At 37.9% G+C, this 27,308-nt stretch overlaps 1 protein-coding gene across 2 annotated transcripts in view; it reads left to right on the top strand.

The window, feature by feature from the left end:
• ATP1B3 (ATPase Na+/K+ transporting subunit beta 3) overlaps nt 1-26,726 on the top strand; it is a 37,284-nt gene extending 10,558 nt beyond the window's left edge. For both annotated transcript variants that reach the window (XM_081569629.1, XM_081569630.1), the window contains 6 exons: nt 6,411-6,539; nt 9,230-9,337; nt 16,460-16,644; nt 19,556-19,606; nt 23,768-23,854; nt 26,053-26,726. In XM_081569629.1, coding sequence (XP_081425755.1) covers nt 6,411-6,539; nt 9,230-9,337; nt 16,460-16,644; nt 19,556-19,606; nt 23,768-23,854; nt 26,053-26,223 — 731 coding nt within the window. In that variant the 3' untranslated portion in view covers nt 26,224-26,726. The remainder of the gene's footprint in view (nt 1-6,410; nt 6,540-9,229; nt 9,338-16,459; nt 16,645-19,555; nt 19,607-23,767; nt 23,855-26,052) is intronic.
• The last annotated feature ends 582 nt before the right edge of the window (nt 26,727-27,308 follow it).

Here is a 27,308-nt window from a genome sequence, read left to right as displayed (position 1 = left end):
TTGAATAGCCCATCATTTCCTCACTGATTAGAAATGCCAACTTTTTTACATGCATTTTACATGGATCCTTTCTTGGATATTGCGTTTTGTTACTAATCTGTATCTTTGTTCCTTTGTCATTATCACACTATAATATGTAAGCTCTATGTAAACATTTGTAAAATAAAATATAATGTGTGAGACTTGTGTAGCTACTGGCTGTTTAGTTTTGGTGTCTGGAGAGTGCTAGCCTTATAAAGATTTAGGTAACATATGGAGCATCCAAAAGAGATAGCTTATGTATAGAAAAAGAATCTATTTCTTGAAAATTGGGAGAACTAACTAAAACCATTTGGACGTGGTATCTCTTTTAGGAATAAAGCTCTGTTTATTGTTTTGTAAAAACTTCTGATTTGCAAATGTTTATTTTCTCACAAAAACATATGTTTCATTTATTCTCAAGTTTACTAGTTGGAAACTGGTTTTATTGATCAAATTAAATGATTTTTTTTTTTGCATTTGTTTCCATTAACTTGTGATAGTATCTTAAATCTCTCTTACTTTCCTTGAATTTATTTTAGTCTTGAATTTAAAACCTGACTTTTTTGGTTAGTCTTGGGTTTTTTTAGTGAATTCATATAAAGCTGTGGATTTTCCTTTGTGTTCTGCTTTGGCTACATTATTGTTTTGTATTTTGAATGTTTCATGTTTTGTTGTCTGTTTAATTCAAAGGTTATGTAGAAGTCCATTTTGTAAATTTTTGTTATACTTTCTTTGTTGCATTTGGTTGGATTAGTTTTTTCCTCAAATATTTGGTAATTATTGGATCTCTGCATCTCCTCTTTGTATTTAGACTTTCCTGTCACAGCATTCAGGGGTGAGGCAGAGGTACTCAAGAACTGGTCGAGGTATGGAGATTCCCTCCACTCCTTGAGATTTTTATCATCCCATCCAATACCTTTGCCAGTTTTTAAATCCCAGACTCCCCCCACCCCGCCCCTGCCTCATGCTCCCTGCTCCTGTTAAAGAGTAGATGGTGCTGCTACTGTTGGTAGGTGCTGGGTGTGTGTGTGTGTGTGTGTGTGTTAGGGGGAGGCGCAAAGTTATACTCACCTGGCTGCTCCTGCTGTGGAGTCATCTAGTCTTTGGCCCAGAGCGCCCTCCTGTTCTCCATTTTGGTGAGCGAACTTGCTTTTTTCTGGGAGTCCTTCTCTGATGAAATCCTTTCCTTCCTCTTCCTGCTAGAGACAGTTGATTCTTTCTCTTTGTTTATATGTCTATCACTTGCAACTGGACTCTTGGATACCTTATTCCATGTAAATTTTTGTCAACTGAAGTAACACAGAATGCTTGCATGATGCACTTCAGAGAAGGGGAGTGTTGATTGCAAAAGGTAATAGCTTGAGGCTCCCAGGGAGAGCAGACCAGGTAAGGTGCCACATGGAGAGGTACTGGTCTGGGTGTTTCTCTTATTGGTAGGTTAATCTTAGACAAGTTATTTAATCTTGTTTAATCTTTTTTATACTACCATAATTTTTTGTGAATATATAAACTTTGAGTGTATGGGTATATACATACACACATGTATTTTTAATTATAGAAATAGCTCGAAGGCAAAAGAAGAAAGGGGCAGCACAGGATAAGACGGGTTAGATAGCATCACTGACACAATGATCATAAATTTGAGAAACCTCCAGGAGATAGTGGAAGAGCCTGGCATGCTGCAGTCCATGGGGTCGCAGAGTCTGACCGGACTTCGCAACTAACTAAACAACAGCAATGTGCTAATTAGTTTAAGAAAATTCTTTCAGTGAGGAACAAATGTTTTTTAAACAAGTGGTACTGGGACAGTAGGATATTGATATGCAAAACAATGAAATTGAATTCTTTCTTTGCTTTTGTTGTTCAGTCGCAGTGGTTTTGGAGCCCAAGAAAAGAAAATCTGTCACTGCTTCCACTCTCCCCCTCCCCAGCCTATTTTATTTGCCATGAAATGGAAATGATAAGACCAGATACCATGATCTTAGTTTTTGGAATGTTGAGTTTTAAGCCAGCTTTTTCACTGTCTTCTTTCATCCTCATCAATAAGTTCTTCCATTCCTCTTCACTTCCTACTCTTAGAGTGGTAATATCTGAGGTTGTTGATATTTTCTCCTGGCAATCTTGATTCCAGCTTGTGCTTCATCCAGCCTGGCATTTCGCATGATGTATTCTTCATATAAGTTAAATAAGCAGGGTGACAGCATACAGCCTTGATGTACTCCTCAGTTTGGAACCGGTCTGTTGTTCCACGTCCAGTTCTAACTGTTGCTTCTTGACCTGCACACAGGTTTCTCAGGAAGCAGGTAAGGTGGTCTGGTATTATCATCTCTTTAATAATTTTCCACGGTTTGTTGTGATCCACACAGTCAAAGGCTTTAGCATAGTCAGTGAAACAGAAATAGATATTTTTCTGCAATTCTCTTGCTTTTTCTATGATCCAGTGGATGTTGGCAATTTTATCTCCAGTTCCTCTGCCTTTTCTAAATCCGGCCTGTACATCTGGAAGTTCTTGGTTCCAGGTTATACATCTGAAAGTTCTCTGTTTCAGCTTGTATATCTGGAAGTTCTTGGTTCTCCTTTCTTCATACCATGTACAGAAATTAACACACAGTGGATCAAAGATCCAAACTTGAGCTAAAACTAAGAATTCTTAGAAGAAAACATAGCTACAGGTCTTCTTAACTTTGGCTTAGGCAATGGTATCTTAGATATAATACCAAAAACCAAGAAACCAAGAAGAAAAGTAAATTGGACTTCCTTGTAATTAAGAACTTTTCTGCTTTAAGGGACACTCTCATGAAAGTGAACAGAGAACCCACAGAATGGGGGGAAATAGTTGTACATCATGTATCTGACAAGATGTCTGTAATGTATGAAGAACTGTTAGAACTTACATAAAAAGGCAATTCAGTATAAAAATGGACCAACGATCTGAATAGACAGTGCTCCAGAGAAGACACAAATGACCAATAAGCTCGTGAAAAGATGCTCAACATCATTAGTCATTAGGGAAATGCAAATTAACCCACTAGGAAGTATTGATGAGGATGTGGAGAAATTGGAATCCTGCCATTGGGAATGTAGAATGTTACAGCTGCTTTGGAAGACTGTCTAGCACTTAACTCAAAATACTAAACAGAGTTACCATATGACCAAGCACTTCCACTCATAGTGAATGAAATATGAATTATACCTCAATAAATAGCTCCTTATAAAAATTTAAACTTACAAAGACTTTAAATTTGTACTTGTCCATATAATTTATTAAAAAAAAATTATACCTGCCTTTGCTTTAAAAAAGGTTTTTTAAAACTGTAAGCAGATTGCTAATTTATTTACCCAGGGAAAGTTGTTTCTCATCGAAATTCTCAAGGCATAGTCTTTCTAGTATCTAGATAACTAGGAAGTTTGAGCAAGAAGTAGGGAGTCAGATCACACAAAATGTGTTGAACGAGTGTGGATGTCCAGGCCTTGATGAAACCTAATGACTTCCCTTGCTCACATTAACCAGCACTGAGGCAGGCGTGGCATATTTATTAGGTCCCCTCTGCACTACCTGTAACTGAGCTGTCGTGTCCTACTCTTTGCGACCCCATGGAGGGCTGTTCTGTCCATGGAATTCTCCAGGCAAGAATACTGGAGTGGGCAGTCAGTCCCTTCTGTAGGGGATCTTCCCGTCCCAGGGATCAAACCCAGGTCTCTTGCATTGTAGGCAGATTCTTTACCATCTGAGCCACCAGGGAAGCCCGTTCCTTATCTAAGGCACTCTCAGTTTTATCCCTATCATTGTCAGGATGCATCGGAGTAAACTAACTGCAAGATAACCCCATGTAAGAAGAGCAGTTTATAACTTCTGTTTTTATTTTCCAGTTGTTTTTTTCCTTAGAGGAAGAAGATTAAGTTGATAAAAAGTTACTGCCATCCTTGTGAGTGGTGTTTCATATGTGGTTTTTATGAAAGTGAAAGTCACTCAGTCATGTTGGACTCTTTGCAACCCCATGGACTGTATAGTCCATGGAATTCTCTAGGCCAGAATGCTGGAGTGGGTAGCCTTTCCCTTCTTCAGGGGATCTTCCCAACCCAGGGATCAAACGCAGGTCTCTTGCTTTACAGGGGATTCTTGACCAGCTGAGCCACAAGGGAAGCCCAAGAATACTGGAGTGGTTAGCCTATCCTTTCTCCAGGGGATCTTCCCGATCCAGGAATTGAACCGGGGTCTCCTGCATTGCAGGCGGATTCTTTACCAACTGAGCTATCAGGGAAGCCCTGATGTGGTGTTTATAAGTGAGGTTAATTTTAGTTTTTCAATGTTAAGTTTGGTTCTTGGCAATAGGATCTTATCAAGTAGGGGAAATTGGCTTCAGTGCTAGAAATCACTTACTGTTGTACACTACCTACATTCACAATTGACTTAATGGCCACTAGTGTATGGCATCAGGTTTGGGACATGGCTGTTAATTTGTGTATCTGTTTTTATGAACCTGACTCTTTAACATTTTTGTTCGTGTTTGCTATGTGCTCATTTGCTTGTTGCTTTTATAAATTTCATTTACATTATTTTTCCTGGAAATTGAAAATCAAAATTGAAAATGGCATGATAAGAATACTTTTAGATGACTTTAAAGCACTGCTAAATAACTAAACTCTTAGCACTTCTGTGTTAAACTTCTCCAGTTTAATATCGACTTTACCAGTTGACAAACTCCTGTGGCCTCAGACTGCCTGTTTTTGTAAGTGACGTTTTGTTGGAACACTGCCCCCGCTCATTACATTTATGTATTTGTGCTCTGGCCTGCTGTGTGGAGGAATTTATCTGTTAGTTCCTACAAAGAGCCAGATCTGAGAGAATGGTTTTTCTTCCTGTATTTCATTAAACCAGCTTTTGGGCTTTACATGTTTCATTTTCCCTTACAGTAAACTGATCACTTCTTTGAGGTTGGTCTTCCTTTGTTTTTCTGCAGCAGGATCCCTCTATGTGGTAGGCAAGTGATGCTGTCTGGAGGTGAACATCCTGTGCTCCTTTCTTCCTTCTGTCCTTTCGCTCCTTATTTTGGCCTCCTGGTAATTGGGGCAGGGGGAGGATGGGGAATGCCAGTCTGAAATAAGATGAAATTGCTTTAACTGTTTTCCCTTAACAGTTTTCTGGCCTGCAGGTAACAAATGAAAGTTATCTAGCTTTTGCCACAATCTGTTTGGGGTCACAGGGTCTTTTGAGCATCACAAGAATATTGTGCAGCCACTCCACAGAGAAAATGGATGTATTCAGAAATGTATTATTATAGAAGTCTTAGAAGCTCTGAAGTTCATCTTTGCTGAGAATGGGTGAGGGTGAAGGGTCCATAGATCCTAGGTTGGGAATGCCTGCTCTAGCCTTTCTTCAAGGACAAATATTAATAAGCAAGTTTATGTTAAGACTGGAAAATAAAGCTGATGTTAATTCAGCTCTGAGGAATTAATTTTTTTACTGTTGCCATATCTGGGAATTAATTGAATATTTTTTGATCAGTTTTTAAATGTTCAAATGTAAATGTGTGACGTTAACAATGTATTGTAGCATATAATCTTGATGGTGACCACTTACGATGTTAGATCTTTGAATATAGACATTTGAGAAGAATAATTCTAGATGTTCACAAAAGAAATCACTGGCTTGGGATAGATTTTAGTGTTTCCAGATTGTGAAGAAAAAAAGAAAGTTAGGCCCTTTATGTTGAAACTTGTGTCTGCCAGCTCTTGCTTGGTGCTTAGCAGTGGAGTCGTCAAGTCCCACTGGTCGGAGTGCCTGTTCTGGGCTTGTCCTCTCTGCACTTTTGCATGAGGCTTCCACTCAGCCAGTATTTCCTAAACTTTATTCATTGATAACTATCTTCATGACTTGCCTTCTCTGCATGTTTCCTGGCTATTCTTTAAATCAGCTCATTTTTAAAAAGCAAATTTATGCGGATAATTACTATGAAATACAAGGTTGATATGCTCATTCTTTGGTTTGTCACATACACATAAGGGGAGTTTATCCAACCTAAAATCATCTTTTGTCTTTCTAGAGGGCATCAAATTCATTTTGGGAAATACTCCCTTATGTGCTGGAATGTTCAAGCTCTGATCTTGAATCAGTATGATCTGTGGAAGCTGCTTGTATTTGGAAATATCAGGAAACGAGGGGATCACAGGATGGGTGGGTGCTGCCTGCTGAAATAACCCCTTGCTTGGGCAAATTCATAATGTTTGGAATATGAAGATACTTGGCTGTGTGCATGGCAAAGCTTGGAATCCTAGCCTTGCGATGGTTGGTTGGTTTTTTCACCTTGGCCTCATTACACACAGACACACACACAAACACACACAATGTGTATATCTTCAAGTTTTATGAGTTTTATTTTCTTTTACAGGTTTGATCTTGCTCTTCTACCTAGTCTTTTATGGGTTCCTGGCTGCACTCTTTTCATTCACAATGTGGGCCATGCTTCAGACTCTGAATGATGAGGTTCCAAAATATCGTGACCAGATTCCTAGTCCAGGTAATTATGCTGTGATTATTACGGCTTCTAACAAAATTGGATTATATTTTATCTTCTCTGGAAGTCTGTATTATAGAGCAGGTAGGAGATGTTAAACTTCAGAGTCAGATAACGTGAAAGTTTTGATTTTGTTTGTTTAATATTTACATGCTGATATAAAGACCTTTAATATTTACATGCTGATATAAAGACGTTTAATATTTACACAGTGATACAAAAACTTGGCTGATAAATCTTGAGTCTTTTGCCAAGGGTAAGCAGAAATAAATATTGAGAGTTAAAGCCATATTGATGAATATAGTTATAGTTATGAGTGATGTTTATGAATATTAAGTAGCAGTTTCACTTTGCCTTGAGTAATTTACTTATATATATTTCAGCTCTAGCTTGGGTTAAAGCATTGGTCTTGTAAAATACATGCTTTATGGTTTTAATTGCTTAGTATGGAAATGGTAAGTATTAAATAAGGATCTATTAATAGAGAATAAAATGAGTGTGCACGTAATGTTTATTCTCTATTGATTGTATTATGGAAAAAAAATTCCTCTAGGATACTGGAGAATGTACTTTAGTACAGAAAAAATCTTGACTGGAACACTTACTTAAATTACATTTTCTCCCTCCCATATTTATTCCTTTTAAAGTTGGTTTTTGAATGCCAACTCTGCCTTCATTGTTGCATATGGCCCTTGTCCTCATGCTGCTGTCAGTTTTATGGAAGTAGGTAACAATAAGGCACAGAGCCCCAGTGTTGCTGATTCCCACAAATACGAACAACTTCCTGAGATTGTAGTGAAGGGATGGCTCTCCATGGAGGAGTGCAGTTTGGCAGCAGGCAAAGTGGGCACACAAGTCAGGGAAGGTGGGAATCTGCAGATTTCTCTCCAGCACTGCTTCTGTTCCAGCTGTGATTTGCCCCCCAGGGCCATTCAGCACTGTCTGGAGATATTTTTGGTTGTCAACTGCAGGCATGCTACTGGTGTTGCGAAACATCCCTGCAATGCATGAGAAACACCCCCCACCCCCCCACCCCCCCCCACCCCCCCACCCCCCCCCCCGCGCAAGAAAGACTCATCCAATCCAGAATGTCATTAGGACCTGGCTGAGGAACTCTAGTCTAGATCCTTGCTCACTGCGTGGACTTCTCAGCCATAGCAGCAGCGAGAAGGAACCAGTTTCCCCAACCAATTTGTGCTAATGGCTTTTTTCCTTTGTCTGTAGCTGATTTTATCAAAATATCATGAATAACTCCTTTAGTGTTTTTGACCATGTATCTAGGACCAGCTCTATGCCGATTTTTTTCCTCATCTCTTTGTAGCCCTGTTTTCTTTCTCCCTACTTGAATTCTAAGATAATTATTTCTCTTGCTGCCTTACTGTTGAACATAAGCTGATACATTTCAGAAATATTGAACCATTTATAATTGCATGAGTAATATAAGCAGTAAAATGTGTTCAATATACGTTTAAGTATATAGTTTTAAACTGAGTTCCGTAAATATTCAGAAAATGTTAAATGAATCAAAAGTTTATAGTTTTGCCATGGGATTTTAAATTATTTTACTGCACAGGATGCAAAGATAAGTGCAACACGTTAATACAGCCATGCTGTGGGCATGTTGTTGTTGTTCAGTCGTTAAGTTGTGTCCTGCTCTTTGTGACCCTGTGGACTGCAGCATACCAGGCTTCCAGTGCTGTGGGCATGACCCCCAGAATACCTGATCCCTGAAGCCCTGATCTATGTTCTAAGTGTGCGTAGTTAGCTCCAAAACAGAAGCTAAAGTTGTGGTCATCTAAATCCAGGTGATCTGATATGTTGAAGTAGTAACTGAATGCACAGTCTAATTGGAGCTTTTTTTTGTACATATAGAATAACTTGCTCTGCCTTTTTGAAACATTGATTGTTTCATCATCATTGGGTAGCATCAGACTGAGTTTAACTCAAGAGCCTTGCAGATCAACACAGGCAAGCATTTAGGATTTGAAAGACATAGATTTGATCTAATATGAATTAGATGTCTGAGAAATTTTAATGAAAACTAAAATAGTCTTGGTGTTTATCTTCAGATTTAACACAAGACTTATCTATAGTAACTGATGTATGGGGAATGTTTAGTGACTAGTGAAAATTTTAGGTTGTTTTTAATTTTAAGCCTTTTGTGCAAGACTTAATGTAGATCTAATGCTTTTAAATCGAGGAAGGCATGTTTAACTATAGATTTTAAATTGTACAGGCCTCTTTTGTTGAATAAGGTTCGCTTTCTTTATGAATGTTTCCACAGAGCTGTAATTTCAGTGACAAAAGTCCTTAGACTTTGATTGGCTAAATTTTCTCCATATATTAATGACAAGTTGGCAAACCCTAAAACATTTAATAGAAAATGAATGTAGAAAGTACAAAGTAAAACTTGTGTCTTTTCACTAAGAAACAGCAATTCTAAGCTTTAGAGGTGGTTTCTAATTGGTATTGTCTGAAGTGACTTTGAAGACTTTGGGATTCTTTCATTTTAGATGTCTTTCTGTAGTCAGACATAAGTGGGGAGTTCTTGGGGTTCTCTCAACCTACCTGTGAACACAACGTCCACATAATTTATTGAGATCTTCCTTTTTAGAGATAAGAGTGTAAGGAGAAGGAAGGAGAGAAGGGAATTTGCTACAGCTAATTTCCCCCGTTTTCTCTTATCTCTATAGGACTTATGGTTTTTCCAAAACCAGTGTCGGCGTTGGATTTTTCATTCAGCCAGTCTGATTCAGAATCCTATCAAGGATACATTGATGACCTTAAGAAATTTCTAAAGCGTAAGTATTTTTTAGAGTAAGGTAAAAGATTTAGTTGTTACAGAAACTAGTACCAAATTATGATTATTTTTAAAAACATTGTTCTTAAAGTTTGTTCTGCCTTTTTCTCTTTCTGCTAAAGAGAGGACTGGGCAAGTAGAATTATGATTATTCATCAGGAATTTATGATTATATTCTAACTTCGGAAAGCATAGAGGTCTAAACCTAATGGGTAGTTGATTTGATTTTTTTTTTTAATCTACCCTGTATAATAAGTACATGAGTAAGTTCATTGAGGCATAACATTTATACCTGCATTAAATCAAATAGCATTTGACTAAAGAGCAAAACTATATTATAAATCTTTGGGTCTTTGGATCCAAAGTAGTGCTTGTGTGAGGATGAGGAATGGTGTTTTATCACTAAAAAAAGTCTTACCAGTTGTGAGTTTTTCGAAGCTACTGGTTTGTAAAGCTTTCGAATAGCCCTGTTTTCTCTGCGTTTTGCTTTCCCTAACTCTGTGGTATTAGCATTTGAATGAATAGGCAGCTATTCCTCAGCCACTCTCCCCTGCAGTTGCTACTTAGAATGTGTAGGACTCCATTGCTAAGATCACTGATGAAGCTCCCTATATCACCTTCTTGTTTGCTGGTGTAACTTGCCCTGACTATTTGTCTGCCTCTTGGGGACTTCCAGTTCACTGACCCCTTTATTTTATTCCAACCTCTTCGCTCTCAGTTTCTCTGCTGGTCAAGCTTATCAGTTCCATAGTTTTTCATTTCAATTTTACAGAAGCTAGTGGAGAAGGAAACGGCAACCCACCCCAGTATTCTTGCCTGGAGAATCCCAGGGACCGCGGAGCCTGGTGGGCTACTGTCTATAGGGTCGCACAGAGTTGGACACGACTGAAGCGACTTAGCAGTACTCTAAAATCCTCTGCCTCTTAGTCTATTTGTATAAACTTGCAAGTCGAAGACGCCATGTAATTCCTAGATGGAGCCCTTCCTTTGAGCCTGCCCTCTGAGGACTAAGTAGCACTGTGAATACTTGATCACCTTCCTCAAATGGACCAAATCTACTGCCTGGAAGACCTGCTGAAATTCTCTGAAGGGATTATTTCCAACCTCTATTCAAAACTAGCTCCTTCCCTCCCCCCACCTCCACCCTTAACTCAACTTTCTTCGTATAATCTGGTTTCCTGATTCAAGAAAAAATAGAAATACTCAAGTGGAAACGCGCCAGGTTTCTGCAACTGTGATATTCCTCTTTCTCTGGCAAGGGAAACTGCCATTCCGCTTATCTGTGTTCACCTGTCCACTCTCACTGCCTCAGAAACATTGTGCCAATTACTGATCCTTCTCGTAAAAGTTTAGCTTCTCTGTTGGATTCCTTTGGTCAACATGCAAAAATCCTCAACTCCCATCTTAAAAACCTTTTGATCCTGTACCTTCTAATAGCTGCTGCTGCTGCTAAGTCACTTCAGTCATGTCCGACTCTGTGCGACCCCATAGATGGCATCCCACCAGGCTCCCCCATCCCTGGGATTCTCCAGGCAAGAACACTGGAGTGGGTTGCCATTTCCTTCTCCAATGCATGAAAGTGAAAAGTGAAAGTGAAGTTGCTCAGTCGTGTCCGACCCTTAGCGACCCCACGGACTGCAGCCTACCAGGCTCCTCCTTCCATGGGATTTTACAGGCGAGAATACTGGAGTGGGGTGCCATTGCCTTCTCCAACCTTCTAATAGCTACCTTCCTAAATCTCTTTCCTTTGATAGTTAAATATATACTTATTATTTAAATAGAGATGTTTTGTGAAAGTATAATTCATGGTTTAAAAAACAAATAGGAAAGAAAGCCCTATAATTAGAACAGTAGTTCCCTGCCCTACTCCATTCTAGCTGCAGTCCTATTGCTTTATTCAACAGAGGATGTTTTTTTTGTGTGTATGTTAAGCACTCTAACTAATTTCCATCAGTGAACAAATGAAAATTTTCTGAGTTCCTGGAGTTTTTATAACCTAGCGGTGTGTTAGAAAGTAATGAGTGCTGTGGAGGAAAATAAGGCAGAGAAAGGAAATAAAGTTAAGAGAATCCCAATTTTAAATAGAGTGGCCTGGGAAGGCCTTGTTGAAAGGGAAATGTTTGAGGAAAACTCGGAGAATGAGGGAACTAGCCATGTAACTGTCTAGCAGTGGGTGGGAAGGCCCTGAGGCTTACAAGGTCCAGTGTGTTAAAAGTTCGTCAAGGAAGCCAGAGGAGCTAGAGGGAGTGAGTGGGGAGAATGTAGTAGGGGGTTGAGGTCAGGGAGGCCTTAGAGGCTGTTGCTCAGCTCTTTGACTTTCACAGCGAACAAGATGGAAGTTCTTAAGCAGAAAATAACATCTCACACAGATTTTTAAAGGATCACTCAGGCTGTATTTTGAGACTAGATTCTAGGTGAGGAACCAAGGAGGCTAGTCTAAAGCCCATTGCAGTCACCCAGGTGAGTGGAGAGCATGGCTTGGGATTGAAGCATTGGAGGCTGTGAAAAATTATCAGATTCTGGATATATTTTCAACAGGAAATAACTTCATGCTTTTGAACTTTTTACAACATTTTTCTTCTTTATTTTTTAATTTAAATTTTACTTGTTTGGCTGCATTGGGTCTTAATTGTGGCACTCAGGCTTAGTTGTTTCACAGCACGTGGGATCGTAGTTCCCCAACCAGGGATTAAAGCTGTGGCCCCTGCACTGCAAGGTGGGTTCTTCACTTCTGGACCACCAGGGAAGTCCCCTTCTTATTTTTAAAAGTTACATTTTCCTGCTGGTTCTTGATTTGCCACTTTTATACATTGTCTTTACTTCCTTTCGTGTTAGATGAGGGTTTAGCTCACATGCCTCAGACATCCCCCTATTCTCAATTCAAAAGTAATTGAACTACTAAGTTATTTTCATTACTGGTTGCCTTTTTATGCTTGTCTTTACATTACAGTCTACCATCTGTAGGGACGCTCGTCTAACTCTTTTATTTGGGTATTGTCTTATGAGGTATTCTCTTAAGTCCTTTTTGCTGCAAAAGTCCTTCCTAAGTCTTTCCCATTGCTGCAGTCTGCACTGGTTTCTGTTCAGGCATCCACCACCCAGCTATCATCTGGGGACTTCATTTGATCACTTTTGAATTAGATTCACTGTTTCTTGGCTCCTGCTTTGTTATTTATTTGCTCTCTAGTTTTGGTGGCATATGTTCTCAAATAACTTTGTAAGAAAAGATACATGAATACTATTCCATGGTATATATACCACTATACTAGTTAGCCATAAAAAAGAATGAAATATTGCTGTTTGCAACAACATGGGTGGACCTTGAGGACGTGATGCTCTGTGAAATAAGTCAAACAGAGACAGATACCAAATGATCTCACTTACGTGTGGAATATAAGAAACAGAACAAACAAGAAAACCAAACTTATAGATCCAGAAAAGACGTGGTTGCCAGGGACAGCAGGAGGCGGAGGTGAAATGATGAAAGATGGTCAGAAGGTACAGTCTTCCAGTTATACATGAATAAGCCCTGGGGATAAAATATACAGCATAGTGACTGCTGTTAGCAATCCTGTATTGCATATTTGGAAGTTGCTAACAGAATAGATCTTTTTTTTTTTTTTAAATTAATTAATTTATTTTAGTTGGGGGCTAATTACTTTACAATATTGTAGTAGTTTTTGCCATACATTGACATGAATCAGCCATGGGTTTACATGTGTTCCCCTTCCTGGACCCCCCTCCCACCTCCCTCCCCATCCCATCCTTCTGGGTCATCCCATTGCCCCAGCCCTGAGCATTTGTCTCATGCATCAAACATGGAATGGTGTTCTGTTTCACATATGATAATATACATGTTTCAGTGCTATTCTCCCAGAACGTCCCACCCTCACCTTCTCCCTCAGAGTCCATAAGACTGTTCTATGCATCTGTGTCTCTTATTCTGTCTTGCATATAGGGTTATCATTACCATTTTTCAAATTCCATATATATGCATCAGTATACTGTATTGGTGTTTTTCTTTCTGGCTTACTTCACTCTGTATTATGGGCTCCAGTTTCATCCATCTCAATAGAACCGATTCAAATGTATTTTTTTTTAATGGCTGAGTAATATTCCATTGTGTATATGTACCACAGCTTCCTTATCCATTCGTCTGCTGATGGACATCTAGGTTGCTTCCATGTCCTGGCTATTGTAAACAGTGCTGCGACCCAATCAAAAAATGGGCCAAAGAACTAAACAGACATTTCTCCAAAGAAGACATACAGATGGCTAACAAATGCATGAAAAGAAGCTCAACATCCCTCATTATTAGAGAAATGCAAATCAAAACCACAATGAGGTACCATTTCACACCAGTCAGAATGGCTGCTATCCAAAAGTCTACAAGCAATAAATGCTGGAGAGGGTGTGGAGAAAAGGGAACCCTCTTACACTGTTGGTGGGAATGCAAACTAGTACAGCCACTATGGAGAACAGTGTGGAGATTCCTTAAAAAACTGGGAATAGAATTGCCATATGATCCAGCAATCCCACTGCTGGGCATACACAGCGAGGAAACCAGAATTGAAAGAGACACGTGTACCCCAATGTTCATCGCAGCACTGTTTACATTAGCCAGAATAGATCTTAAAAGTCCTCATCACAAGAAAAAGAATTTGTAACTGTATGTGGGAACAAGATATTAACTAGATTTACCATGGTGATCATTTCACAATGTATACAAATAATTTAAGCATTCATTGTGTTGTACACCTAAAACTGTTATATGTGGATTACATCTCAACTTATATTTCAGTTAAAAAATTTTAAAGATACATGAAATTTAAGTTTTTAGTCCTTTCATTTCTGAAAATGACCTCATTTTGCTTGTATTGTTCGTAGTTTAACTAAATATAGAATTTTATCAATAGTTCCTTTGTATCTACCTTTTTCTGTTCAACAGTGTTTTTTTTTGGTTTTGTGTTTAATTATATTTCCTTCGGTTTAAACTTTTCTATTGGTGTCAGTCTCTATAGTGTCATTTTGCTGAAAACTTGATAGGGTCTTTCAGGGTGAAGACTTGGGTCCTCCAGTTGTGGAAACTATTGAGAATTTCCTCACCTCACTTTTCTGGTCCTCTTTCTAGAACTATTCTGTTAGTTGTTGGGTGTTTGCTCTCTTGTTTTCTCTCGTTTTCTGTTCTTATTTTATTATACTGGGGGGTTACTTTCAGATCTTTAATGTTCATCACCCCCTTCCCTTTTTTTAAACTTTGAATTGTCCTTGTTATTCTTAGGGATGCCTTTCTCATGTTTAGAAGATAGAGTCTCCTGTTAAAAGGATACATTATCTTATCTGGGTTTTTTCCCCTATAAATACTAATTAGAACTTAACATTTTATCTAGTTCAGATGATCCCTTTCAGGTCCCCCCCCCCCCCCCCCCGTTTACCTACACCTCTTTATGTCTTCCTTTAGGCTTTCCTTGAAAATGTGGGATTCTTTGGTTGCTCTCTCTGAGAAGGTGACCTTTCTGTGCTCCCATCATGTCCAGCACAGGCACGTCTTCGTATTCTGACCATTTATCATCCAGCTCCTTGCACTTACCTAGGTTTTGTGTAGAAGTGGAATCTAGCATCATACAAAAATGATCCCTGATGAACTGTACCAACAGAGTATATACAGGAGAGGCCCTTGGGGGCTACTGGTGTAGGCCTTGAATATTTTCTGCAGAATTGTGCCAGAAAAGTCAAAAAAGGAGTGATAAATGTCATGGCTCTATTCTGTTGTAAAAGTTTACCCTGTTCCCCCTTACCCCAATACCTGAGTCATTCTTGGCTTTTAAATTGGTACATGGTTCCAGTGGTATCCTAATTTTTGGTAAATAAAAGAAGAAACAAAAATTTTGACCCTTTTTATTTTTTTAAGGGAAAAATCTGTACTCGATTACCCTGCTGAACCCTGGGGTCAGTCACTGGCCTGGGAACTAAGATTCCTCAAGCCTCATAGCGTGACAAGCAGGCAAACAAACAAATTTTAAATAAATAGATAAAATTAACTAACTGGGCTTCCCAGGTGGCTCAGTGGTAAAGAATCTGCCTGCCAATGCAGGAGATGCAGGTTTGATTCCTGGGTCAGGAAGATTCCCCTGGAGAAGAAAATAGCAACCCACTCTTAATATTCTTGCTTGGAAAATCTCATGGACAGAGGCACCTGGTAGGCTACAGTCCATTGGGTTGCAAAGAGCCAGACATGACTTAGCAACTGAACAACGACAAAACTAAATGTGTTTACTTTGAAATTTTAGTTCCTGTTTTGGTTGACTTCATTTTGGGTGGCTTTTTTTCTGGTACCAGTTATACCCACGCACTGCCTGTTTGTGAGGCGTTGTAATACCATGTCTTGACTGTTGATTAGTGAGTATCTTGCAGTAGCCTAAGCTCATTCAGGGCAGGGACCACAGCAGACCTGCTCACTGCTGTGTCACTTTTTTGTCTTAACACTGTGCCAAGTGCACAACAAACATTTGAAAATCACTGAATTGTCTGCCTCTCCTTTCTTCCCCACCTCCAAGTTGTAACCATTTTGCTCCCCTGTCACTTTGAATCTATCTCGTTACCTCCACCTCTGCTGAAAACACCATTTGGTAAGCTAACATTACGTCACATGGACCCCTTTACTGATCATCTCTATTGCAATCCGTTTAGAATATAAGTTGCTGTAGCTCTGTATCTTGAGGCCCTTTGGTTATGATTTTATTCAGTAATGTCTTCCCCACTACGATGTAAATAAGCTCTATAAGGGCGACCGCCATGCCTATTTATTTCCTCACCATTTTACCTTTTGGGCCAAGAACATCAAAAGCATTCAGATAGTGTTGTAGCTATGGCTGGTGCCACCTAATGGTGACAAAAGAGATCCCTCTGTCATCCAGTTTGTATTGAAATTAAATAAACTGCAAAGCACTGAATAGCTGTTAGAAGTTAAAGGAACAGACTTAACATTCTTTCCCTAAAATTTCCCAGTATGTGGCATGTTGTTTTTGTGTTTGAAGAGTATTGTCCAAAGGGTGATACAGTTCTGGTTGTGTTTAAGGTCCTTTTTGACTGATCTATTCACACATACATATTTCCTTTTTAGCATATGGCTTAGAAGAACAGAAGAATCTCAAAAATTGTACCAGTGGAGACTTTTTTGTGCAGAATGGTCCAGAATACACAGCATGTCAGTTTCCTCTTGCCTTACTTGGTGCATGCAGTGGTGTGGATGATCCCACGTTTGGCTACCAAGAAGGAAAGCCTTGTATTCTTGTGAAAATGAACAGAGTATGTACAAAATTTGCTGCTCCTGCTCTTTTCTAATTTCCTATTAAGCTGACAACTGTTTATTCAGTGCTGTCTCATCTGGTGGTAGCTTATGTAAAAGCCTAGCAGTGATCTGTCCTTTGGAAAACCAGTACAGAAAAAAACCACAGTGGGGTCATAAGTTAGTCATAAACTAGGGAGTAACACAACTTCAGCTTTTTCTCTTTTGGATCTAGCTACACACACACACTTAAGCGTAGATCAGGGCTTCAGGCATCAGGTATGCTGGGGGTCGTGCCCACAGCATGGTTGTATTAATGTGCTGTGCTCATCTTTGCATCTGGGCAGTAATGTAATGTAAAATCCCATGGCAGATCAGTAAACTTTTGGCTCATTTAGCTTTTTCTGAATAGCTTTATAGTACACGTCTATGTAATTAATAGTAAAAATACAGATAAAATTATATTAAAATGAGCCCAGCCAGCATTTTGCTGTGTTGTCCAGAAGAGGTGCCTGAATCGTATAGCCACCGGCAAACCAAGAAGCTAATAATGTTCTCTATGTCTAAGTAACAGTGTTTTGGGGTCTTTGTGCAAAGGGAGGATGCTTTCCTTGCATAATGAAGTGGTCGCCTAACCCTGTGCCTTGCTACTGTCTAAATGTACTGCAGAGTTGTGTTCCAGTCCAGGTAACCTGTTGAGGCCTGCATGGTCTCTCCTGAAGAGTGAAATCATTCCTGGTCATTTATTCAGAGAATAGGCAGGTTCCTGAACAGGTACAGACCCTCAAGATCTTGAGTATACACATCACTGAAGTCAGCATCCCTAATAAAGCTGAAACTGGAGTCTTCTGAAACTGGCACTGCTAGATAAGGAGTTTCCCTTAGGGAGAGCCAGCAAGATGCTTAGGTGTCCAGACTGTCTTTCCTCCAGTCTATCCTTCCCCTCCCTCTGTGAATGATGATAGTTGTCTGATTATCCCTTAGCACTCTAGAGATCATTCTGAAATGTTGCCTGACACATGGTAGGCACTCAGTAAACGTTTTAGCAAGACTTAAGAATTAAGGTTAAAGTGGAGGTGAAACTAAAGGCAGGATAGGCGGGCAGGGAAGTGGGAGCAATGTGAACAGCTATTTGAAGGGGACCCCTACTTTCCCTAGAAATGCTAGGGAGCTCATACATACCACATGCTGTTAAATAAAGTAGAAATGGGTTTTCATAGTCCACACAAGAAATGATCCTCATAGTCATACTTAGTTGACTGAGGGGACTGAATGGTCCCATCTTTAAAATGGATATCTGTGGAGAATTGATTCTAGGACTGCTGAGGACACCAAAATCTGGGGATGTGCAGGATCTTTTTATAAAGTGGTGTAGTATTTGTGTATAACCTGTGCATGTCCTCTTGTGTACTTAAAAGCATCTCTAGATTACTTACACTTAATCCAGTGTAGATGCTGTGTAAAATAGTTGTCAACACACAGGAAATTTGAGTGTTGCTTTTTGGAACTTCCTGGAATTTTTTTCTCAAATGTTTTCATTGTGTGATTGGCTGAATCCACAGATGTGGAACCCCTGGATAGGAAAGGCAAACTGTAATGTGAGATCAGGTGATCCAGCTTTTAAGATGGATTGGATTTATTCTCTTTAACAGGAATGCCTTTTGTAATTGCTGCCTCCTAGGAGTATCCTCACAACACCTAGATTAATGGAACAGTTGTTCACAATAGAAAACCAAGAGAAGAAGCTCTGGTTCCTTCTCCCACGGTGCCAAACTTCCAAGTTTATTTTCTTTGCCAGTATATCCACTGAATGATGAGGGTCTGAGACTATAGTTGCTGATAGAGGCAGAACTTGGCAGGCTTGACAGGAAGATATCATCAGGCAAATGGGAATCAGTACTGAGATGCTGCATAGGAGTGTGGCAGGGCATCACATCCCAGTATAGTTTGTTCCAGAGTCATTGCAAGGGCACAGATGGTTATTGCTCTTGAAATTATTTAGGCTGCAACACTACTTTTCTTTGGGGGAGAGTACTTATATTTTAAGGCATTCACATTAAAATGCATATAAATTATAAACTAAAATGCATATAAATTATAAACTAAAATGCATATAAATTCAAAATGCCAAAATTTCTCAGAAAATACATGGATAAATATCTTATCATTCACACAGTTAGTTATGTCAACTACATACATGAAAGTAGCTTCATTACATAGAGCTGAATGGTCCCATCTTTAAAATGGGATTCATTTGATGTATGTGTTTTATAGATCTGAAATACAATTAGGGTTCTATAGAAGCCTTATGGAAACATGGTCGGGTGGTGACCTAACATAGTTTCATGAAGAACAGTTACTTCTTATATTATACCTTTGCAGTGCTTATTTGCATTAATGATGTCTTAATATAAATAATGAAATGTAAAGATTTCTATTACTTTAAGGGGAGCAAAGTACAATACTGTGTTTCGGTCAATTTTTTATAACTGACTTAATTTTCTAAATTGCCCTAGTACTATAATGAGATAGATAATTGGTAAGATTATTATATTGCAAAATCTATTCTATTCCTCTAAAATAAAATCAAAAGGCAAATGGAAAAGGTTTTAAGGCAGTGGCTTCCCTCATAGCTCAGTTGGTAAAGAATCTGCCTGCAATGCAGGAGACCTGGGTTCGATTCCTGGGTCGAGAAGATCCCCTAGAGAAGGAAATGGCAACTCACTCCAGTATTCTTGCCTGGAGAATCCCATGGACAGAGGAGCCTGGCAGGCTACAGTCCACGGGGTCGCAAGAGTTGGACACGAGTTGTTCACTAAAGACAGAGAATGTTCATCTCAACCCTCCCACCCCTTGTCCTCAGCAACAAAGGAGGAGGTTCTGTTGTATACAGTTGTGATGTTTCAATTAATCATTGTTTCTTTACCTTAGATAATTGGATTAAAGCCTCAAGGAGAACCAAGGATAGACTGTGTTGCAAAGGTTAGTATTCAGAAAATAACCGAATTTCTGTTGAAGTTCAATGTATCTTAAAAATACATTAAAAGTCTAATGAATTTAGTCATTTTTTCCCCTTCCCTGTCATATTTTAAAGTCCATTGTAGTGCCATTCTTAGAATAAACTCCTCCAACCTTGTTTGCTAATGATAATGCAAAAAGACTTTATTTTCTGCGTGCACTTGATATCACACTCTTTCCCTTTATATTTACATGTACCATATTTCATTGATTTTAAGATTCAATTTCTTTTTTCTGCCTGAATAACACTGAAATTGGGGTTGGCCCTATAATTGATAGAGTCTTAATAGTGTATAAAATTTTTTCTCTCTTAATAGTACATAAATTGGTGTACATCAGTGGCATCTGAGATTTAATGAAACACGATATCTTTTCCTTAAGGTAGAAGCATTATTTTGCTCTCTTATCCCTGCTTTATTTTTTCCAGAGTGCTGTGCTATTTTCATTTCATAATTTCTTTTGTTTTCTCTCCATGCTGCAAAGTGCAACTAAGACAAATATGTAAATAATGGGTAAGAGTTCTCAGGAGAAACTGTTAAGTTCTAAATTTAATTTTGTTACTGTGTAAAATATTAGCATTCCACCTCTAGTTAATAATGACAGAAGTGTCTTGATTGAAATGTTACATTGGAATCACTTCTGAAGTTGTTTGCCAAGAAAACTGTAATCCCTTTTAATCATGAATGAATTTCTTATTTGGGCAGAAACTTGCTTGTGGTTCTCAAATCTGATCATGCCTCAGAACCACTTGGAGGGTCTTTTGGGTCCCAATTCTGCAGGTTCTAACTCAGTAGGCCTGGGGTAAGACCCCAAAGTTTGCATTTCTAACTAAGTTTCCAGGTATTGGTGATGCTGCTGGTCTGGGACCCATACTTGGAGAACTCATGCTCTAGAGTATCCTTATTGATCTATTTTGAGTATTTATTCATTGTTTAGAGTAGTATAAAAAGCCAGGAATTTTTGTGCTTTCTCATCTGGGTTGAAGTAGGCATGTGTGACCATAGGCAACTCACTGGATCTCCTTATGCTGTAGTCAGCTCAGTAGGAAACTTGGATAAAAAATCAGAATCTCACTTAAAACCAGATTCTGCATCTGAGCTGAGTTTTTCTTGGTATACAGATCCTTCTAAAAATATAATGAGCCTCTACTCTACTGTCATCTCTTAAGACAGAAGAAAACGTTTCAGCTATGTGACAGATTTAGGAAATGTGTAACTCTGTGATCGCCTTTGCTTTTAAGTCTTTCCAAGAGAAGTTTCCTGAGGCCGGGTGCGAGCCCTCAGCTGGGCGGAAGTGCTGATTTTATGACAGTGTCCTGTGTTCAGGGGCGTTTAACTCTGAACGTGAGAAGTCCATGTAGATACACTTGAGCCAGTGAGTCTGTGGAGCCACCACCATGAAAGGAGAATGAACACACACACATACGCAGGCCAGAAGGGCGAGAGCTTTCCACTCCTTTCCCAAGGTTTCATTTCTGTAAGCCTGTGGCCAGTATAAACAGCTCTATGTGACTCTTCCCTTAGGGTTATAAATGGGTTTTTCTCCTTGTTTATCTGTTACGTTTCTTTTGCTTCTAGAATAGTTGGGAGAAATGTTCATGAAAAATTTTGGTCTGATGACTCAGGTTTCAGCTTGCTGTCCCTTTTGCTTTGAAGAGTCGTGTGGAAAGTATATAAAATAATCAAAATACAGTTTTTGTTTGTTGTGGAATATTTTTGTTTTTAGAAAAAAAACACAAAATTGGAAGAAACGCTTGTAAAATCTTGCATTACGCATAGGCTAGTTACAAAGGAGTAACCAGGTGGCATACATAAATATTAGAGGTGTGGCTATGTGAACAGATGGAAACATTTATTGCCTATCATCATAGTGCTGTTTTCCATTAGATTTGTCTATATCAAGTGTTCTTGGTGTAAATTCTTCAGTTGAATTACTTTTTATGTAATACATTTCTTTTGTCTTATATTCTTTGATCTGCTTTAATTGCTTTTATACAAGTTAAGAGTTCTGGAGACACTAAAACATTGATGATAGGACATGCTCTTAGAAGTGGCCTTTAATTTTAAAGAATGGTTCCTGCAAAAGATGTAATATTCATATTTATGTCATTAGTTTTTTTATTCCCTTACAAAAATGAATTGTATTCATTAAAGAAAATTTAGAAAAATACAGAAGGAAAAATTTTGGTAAATTTTTGCCCAGAGATAACCACTTCTTAGAACATTCGGTGTGTGTTCTTCAAATGATTTCCAAGTGATGATGATGTAGAATAAACAGAATGCATTCATTTTAAATCTTTATTTTGTTTTCAGTGGAATTTAGTGACTGCTAGTAGAAAACCATGACATGCAGCTTTACCCTAAAGTTTATCATTGTTCAGATATACCTTTTATTGTTTCTTGATTTCTAAATGTTTATTTTCATGGGAGATATAAAATGTAAGTTTAAAAGTCTACCAGCTTGATGGTTTTGATGCAAACCAGTGGAGCAATTCATTGAGCATGTGGCCATAACTCTGAGCCTCAGTTCCCCTCTCTGTAATTGATCACATACTCGAAAGGGTTGTTAAGCCTAAACAAGGTAAATATAAATTGAGTGTCGTATCTGGCTGAACATACACACTGAAGTGCTCAATAAACTGTAACCCAAGGAAAAACTTTTACATTTTGGGGAACATATCTGTGTTTCTAGGAATTAAGCTCATATACTAAGGTTAAACAAAAGTAATTAATGTACAGAAACACATTAAAGTGACTTTTTTTCTCCTGTGTAAAATGTTATTTTAGATTTAACATTTTTTAAATTAAGGAATACAACATAAGGTGGTGTTTGAATAATGGTTGAAAAAAGGCTTCTGTACTTTCTCTTAGCCTTGTTATCGCCTGTTCTTTTCGCAATTTTTGGTCTGGATTATTAGAACTTGCCCCCTTTTTGGAGTGTCATCACTTTAGGCTTTGCTGTCTTGTCTATATTGCTTATTCATGTGTTTCTCTCACCCCACACACACGTGCTACTTCACAGTGGTTCAGTGAAGTAAGCAGAGAGTAGGGGTTCCCTTAAGAGGAGATTCTTAGTTTTGCTATAGTGTTTCATGTTTTCTTTCTAAAGTAGAAATTAGTTTATCCAAATCTACAATTCAAACATTTAGTAATGTTTTATATTACTGCCTTGTGACATTGCCACTGATTTTAATCATTTGGTGTCTCTGTCATCCTACTCAGTATGTGTAAAGTTACAGTCATTAATCCTGGACCTATTTAGAATATGTTACATGAGAATTTTTGTGAATTGTTTATTTTTCAAGAAGAATACTAGGTTTGTGTTTTTATTGTGTATAAAAGTTTTTTTGAGGTATGATTGATTTATAATATTACGTAAGTTTTGGGTATACAACAGAAGGATTCACAATTGTTAAATATTATACTACGTTTATAGTTATTATAAAATATTGATTCTATTCCTTGTGCCATACAATTTATCTTTAAACACGTGGAATATAATTCCAGCAGTCATATAACACCTTTAATTGACTTACATGTGCTCATAAAATAATTCAAGGAAAATGTGATATTCAAATTGCATAAGAAGAGTATTAGCTCAGAGTACTTTAAATTTTCCCTTGAGTTTTTTATCAGCTGCATGATCCGTTCCGTCTCTGACTACAGTTATCATAGTTGTTTTGGACCTGCTGCCTCCCAGGCCCGAGTGGTACATTCTGGGTTGTGGCAGCTATTGCTTCCCAGTCTGGAAGTGCACAGTATTTTATTCATTTTAGAATTCATTGGTCCCAGACCTACTGGTGCACTCCTGCCGTCAGTGGCTAGAGAATGGGCATTTGGTAGTTGGAACGCAGATAAGATTTTACAGACAGTGCATGAGTAGATCCAGCTATAAGTTAAAGGGACTGTCATAGAAATAAATCAGGAAATCAGGATAGTTCATGTCAGGGGGTTTAAATCAACATGAGTAAGTCTCTTTTCAAAAAATCCTCTTGTAGCGAATGCAGTTGAAACAGCATTGTAGTTTCTCCATACTGTTCATAATTGATATTGCTTTAATAAAAATACACTTTTGAAAAACTATTTTTTGTGACCTAACAAGAGTTTCTTTTGTTTTCAACTTTAGAGTGAAAGCACAGCATTTCTATCAACTTATCCTACCAATGGAATGATAGATTTAAAATATTTTCCATATTATGGGAAAAAACTGCATGTGAGTATTTAGAAATTCTTAAGTAGTTGAGACTCTTGGGAAACTGGCACATCTGTATTAAAATGCCAGGTGTCTGGGTCAGGTAGACACATGCCCTGTGTAATGTGTGCATCATCTATTCTGGTTTTTAAATATATTGGTGATGGCAAATGGAGACTCCAGGTCTACAACTGGAGCACAAAACCGAAGCAGATAAGTTTATTTTCAAAATAGCATTTTCTCTTTCATGTCATAGAGTGTGCTTATTTAAAGAATATAGAAAAGTGGTTAAGTCATTTCCCAGAGATAACTATTATTGTGGAATTTCTTCCACATTTTTCCTTTAAGTGTATTTTATATATATATAATACATATGTATATGTATTATATATATATTTAGCAGTTTATATATATAGTAGTAGTAAACTTTTATTTTGAAATAATTCTAAACTTAAGTGGCTAGCACAGTACAGAGGATTCCTATTAACCTTTTGCTCAACTTGCCTGTGTTGATGTTTTACATCATTTGTCTTGTCAGTCTCCATATATATTTTTCCCATGAACCCTTTGTCATTAAGTTATGAATGCAGTGTCTCTTTACACTAAATGCTCTTTACATTGAATTTCCTAAAATGATATTATCATAATAACCATCATGTACTTAACAAAGGAAATTAGCTTGAACTGTATTAATGTCTAATCTACAGACCCATGTTGAAATGTCATCAGTTCTTTTAGTAATGTTCTTTATTGCACAAGAAAGTGTTTTCAAGGGTGTTACATTCTGACATCTTTAGTTGCCTGTAACCTGCAACAGTTCCTCAATCTGTCTGCTTCATGCCCTTGAACTCTTCAAAAATGAGTGCAGGGCTTTTGGGGCTTACTTTGTGGCTTATGTTCCTCAGTTTGAGTTTATCTGATGTTTTTCATGGTTAAATGTAGGTTGTGCATTTTTGGCATGAATGCCTCAGAAGAAATGGTATGTCCTTTTCAGAATGGCATGTCAGGAGGGACGTGGTATTGAGTCCCATTGATGGTGATGTTAACCTTGAACACTTCGTTAAGGTGGTGTCAGTCAAATTGCTCTAATGTAAAGTTATACTTTTTTCCTTTGTTATCAGTAAGTATTATGTGGGGTGAATACTTGGAGAGTCTGTAAAATTATTGCTCCCATGATTTTAGCATTTATTGATTCGTTCCTGAATCAGTTACTAATAGAATTGTTCTCAAATTTTTTTTCTAATTTCATCTTTCCTTTTTCCATTTACTAGTTGGCATTCCACTCTAAGAAAAGTGTATTTTCTTCTCCACTATTTATTTATATCAATATAGTCTCATAGATTCTTACATAATTTAGGTGTTTTATGTTATAATCATTTATTTTGGTGCTAAAACTCTCCCCCATTTGGCTGGTGGAGACTGACTCTAGCTTCTGTGTCCTTTAGGCATGTTCCCTGGATTCCTACAGCACTAACTTACTTTCTAGCACCACAAGTGGTCCAGGTTCATCTTGTACTTTCCCTGCCTCGGCCCTGGAATTATCCCCTAGTTCCTTTTAGTGAAGGCTTGTATTTAGAAACCACAGTGATGGCAAAACAGTTATGAGTATATTTGCACCAAGTTAAACAGCAACCGTAAGGATATTAGAAACCGAAGTAACATCAGTGAGGTAATCTTCTGCATGTTTATCAAACATATTAATAGATAAATACATATTCTTCTCAAACACCTGGAACTGTCACAAAAATTTATCATAAAAAATGCATCTTCAAGTTTCATAAGATAGAAATATAATAATACCTTGTGATCAAATGCAGTAAAACTAAAAATTATTGAAATAAAAGTGCCCTTCCTAAAGAGGGAGGAGGTGGGACCTCTCTATTAAACAACTCTTGAGTAAAGAAGGAAACGTAAACCAAGTTTATAGAACATCTAAAAAATAATGAAACACAACATAATCACAATCTATGGAATACATTTAAAGGAGTGCTTAGAGGAAAATTCATAGTCGTAAACACTTTGATCAGTAAAAAAAAGTAAAAGTAAATGAATATTCAGCTAAGGAAAAAAATGTAGAGGATAAAAAAAATACATCTAATTAATAGATTAAAATCTTGTTGTTTTGTTTTTTTCAATTTTTAAAGAATAGGCAAGCTCCTGAAAAGTGTAGTTAAAGTTACTATAGAATTTGAATTAATGTATTTTCCTTTATTTGCCAGGGGAGCTACCTGCAGCCACTAGTTGCCGTCCAGCTCAGCTTTGGTAGTGATGGTGACGTAAAAGAAGTAGTGGTTGAGTGCAAGATTGATGGATCACCCAACCTAAAAACTCAGAATGACCGTGACAAGTTTTTAGGACGAGTTGCATTCAAGATCACCATGCATGCATAGTAGGAGTTAGGATGTCTCCACAGAGTAAACGTTGTGTTGTCTGTCTTCATTTTGTATCAGCGGGACCTTCCATTCCAGAATTATGAGACCGCCTTGGAGAAAGGTGGAGTGGTACATGACACTGGGATAACGTAATGTGCTTCCAGATAATAGTGGTCCATGTCCTTCGAAGTAACTGCCTGTTGCCTCTGCTGCCTTTTGAACCATGTACAGTCATCAGATAGGGACTGTGAACACCTGATTCTGAACGTGTAGGTTGGGGGTCTTGTCCAATTTTTATGTGGTTTAATTGCCAAGTGTCTAAAGCTTAATGTGCTGTGCTATGTAAATATTTTATAGATTTAACACTGGGTAACTGTCATATTTTGATGCCAGCAAAGTTTTAGGGGATAAAATGGTACCTGACCAACATCAAATGACTTTATAGTTGCAAGAAATTCAGTGTGTGGAAAAGTTCTGTATGTGAGGAGGAAAAAGGAAAATAAAAGTGGATTTGAAAGGTTGGCTTGGATGTTTTGTAAAATTATTTTTTACATGCTGAATTAGTTTGTGAATCTATTTGACTAGGAGCACAATCTTTTTGCTATGAACCATGTAAAAGCAAACAGAAAGAGATAGTGATGGGATTATTTTTAACACTGGAACTAAATCTTTTAAAGTGGTTAGATTGAAGTATTTTAGACCATAGATAAAAACAGTATTTTTAGGTTGGCCATTAGGAATACACACCTAAATTTTTATGAAATTAAATTCATAAGATTTGTGCTAGAGTTTGTGGGATCTTATGACTGCTTTTATTTAGCTGACTGTGGAGTGGACTCTCGTAAAAAAATACAAATTGTGAAATATAAAAAACTTAGCACTTATTCAGAGCTTCAAACCAAACAGTAGTTCAACTTCAGCTTTGTTTGATTAATGTCGTGAAACACTTCCTCCTTCAATCTGAGGTGTTTGGTATGGTTCTTTGTCATAATGTGAGCTCCTTTCTCCTCACCTGAAAAAGGTGTGCTTCCCATACGATCTGTGGTGTTTTAAAAAGCCCTTTTTTGTTTTTGAATTGTTACTTTTCTCCTTAAAAACCAAAG

Source organism: Giraffa tippelskirchi, chromosome 2 (assembly GCF_054371585.1).
Source record: "Giraffa tippelskirchi isolate mGirTip1 chromosome 2, T2T-mGirTip1v1.2.pri, whole genome shotgun sequence".
NCBI lineage: Eukaryota > Metazoa > Chordata > Mammalia > Artiodactyla > Giraffidae > Giraffa > Giraffa tippelskirchi.
This window is presented reverse-complemented; position numbering and strand designations above follow the sequence as displayed.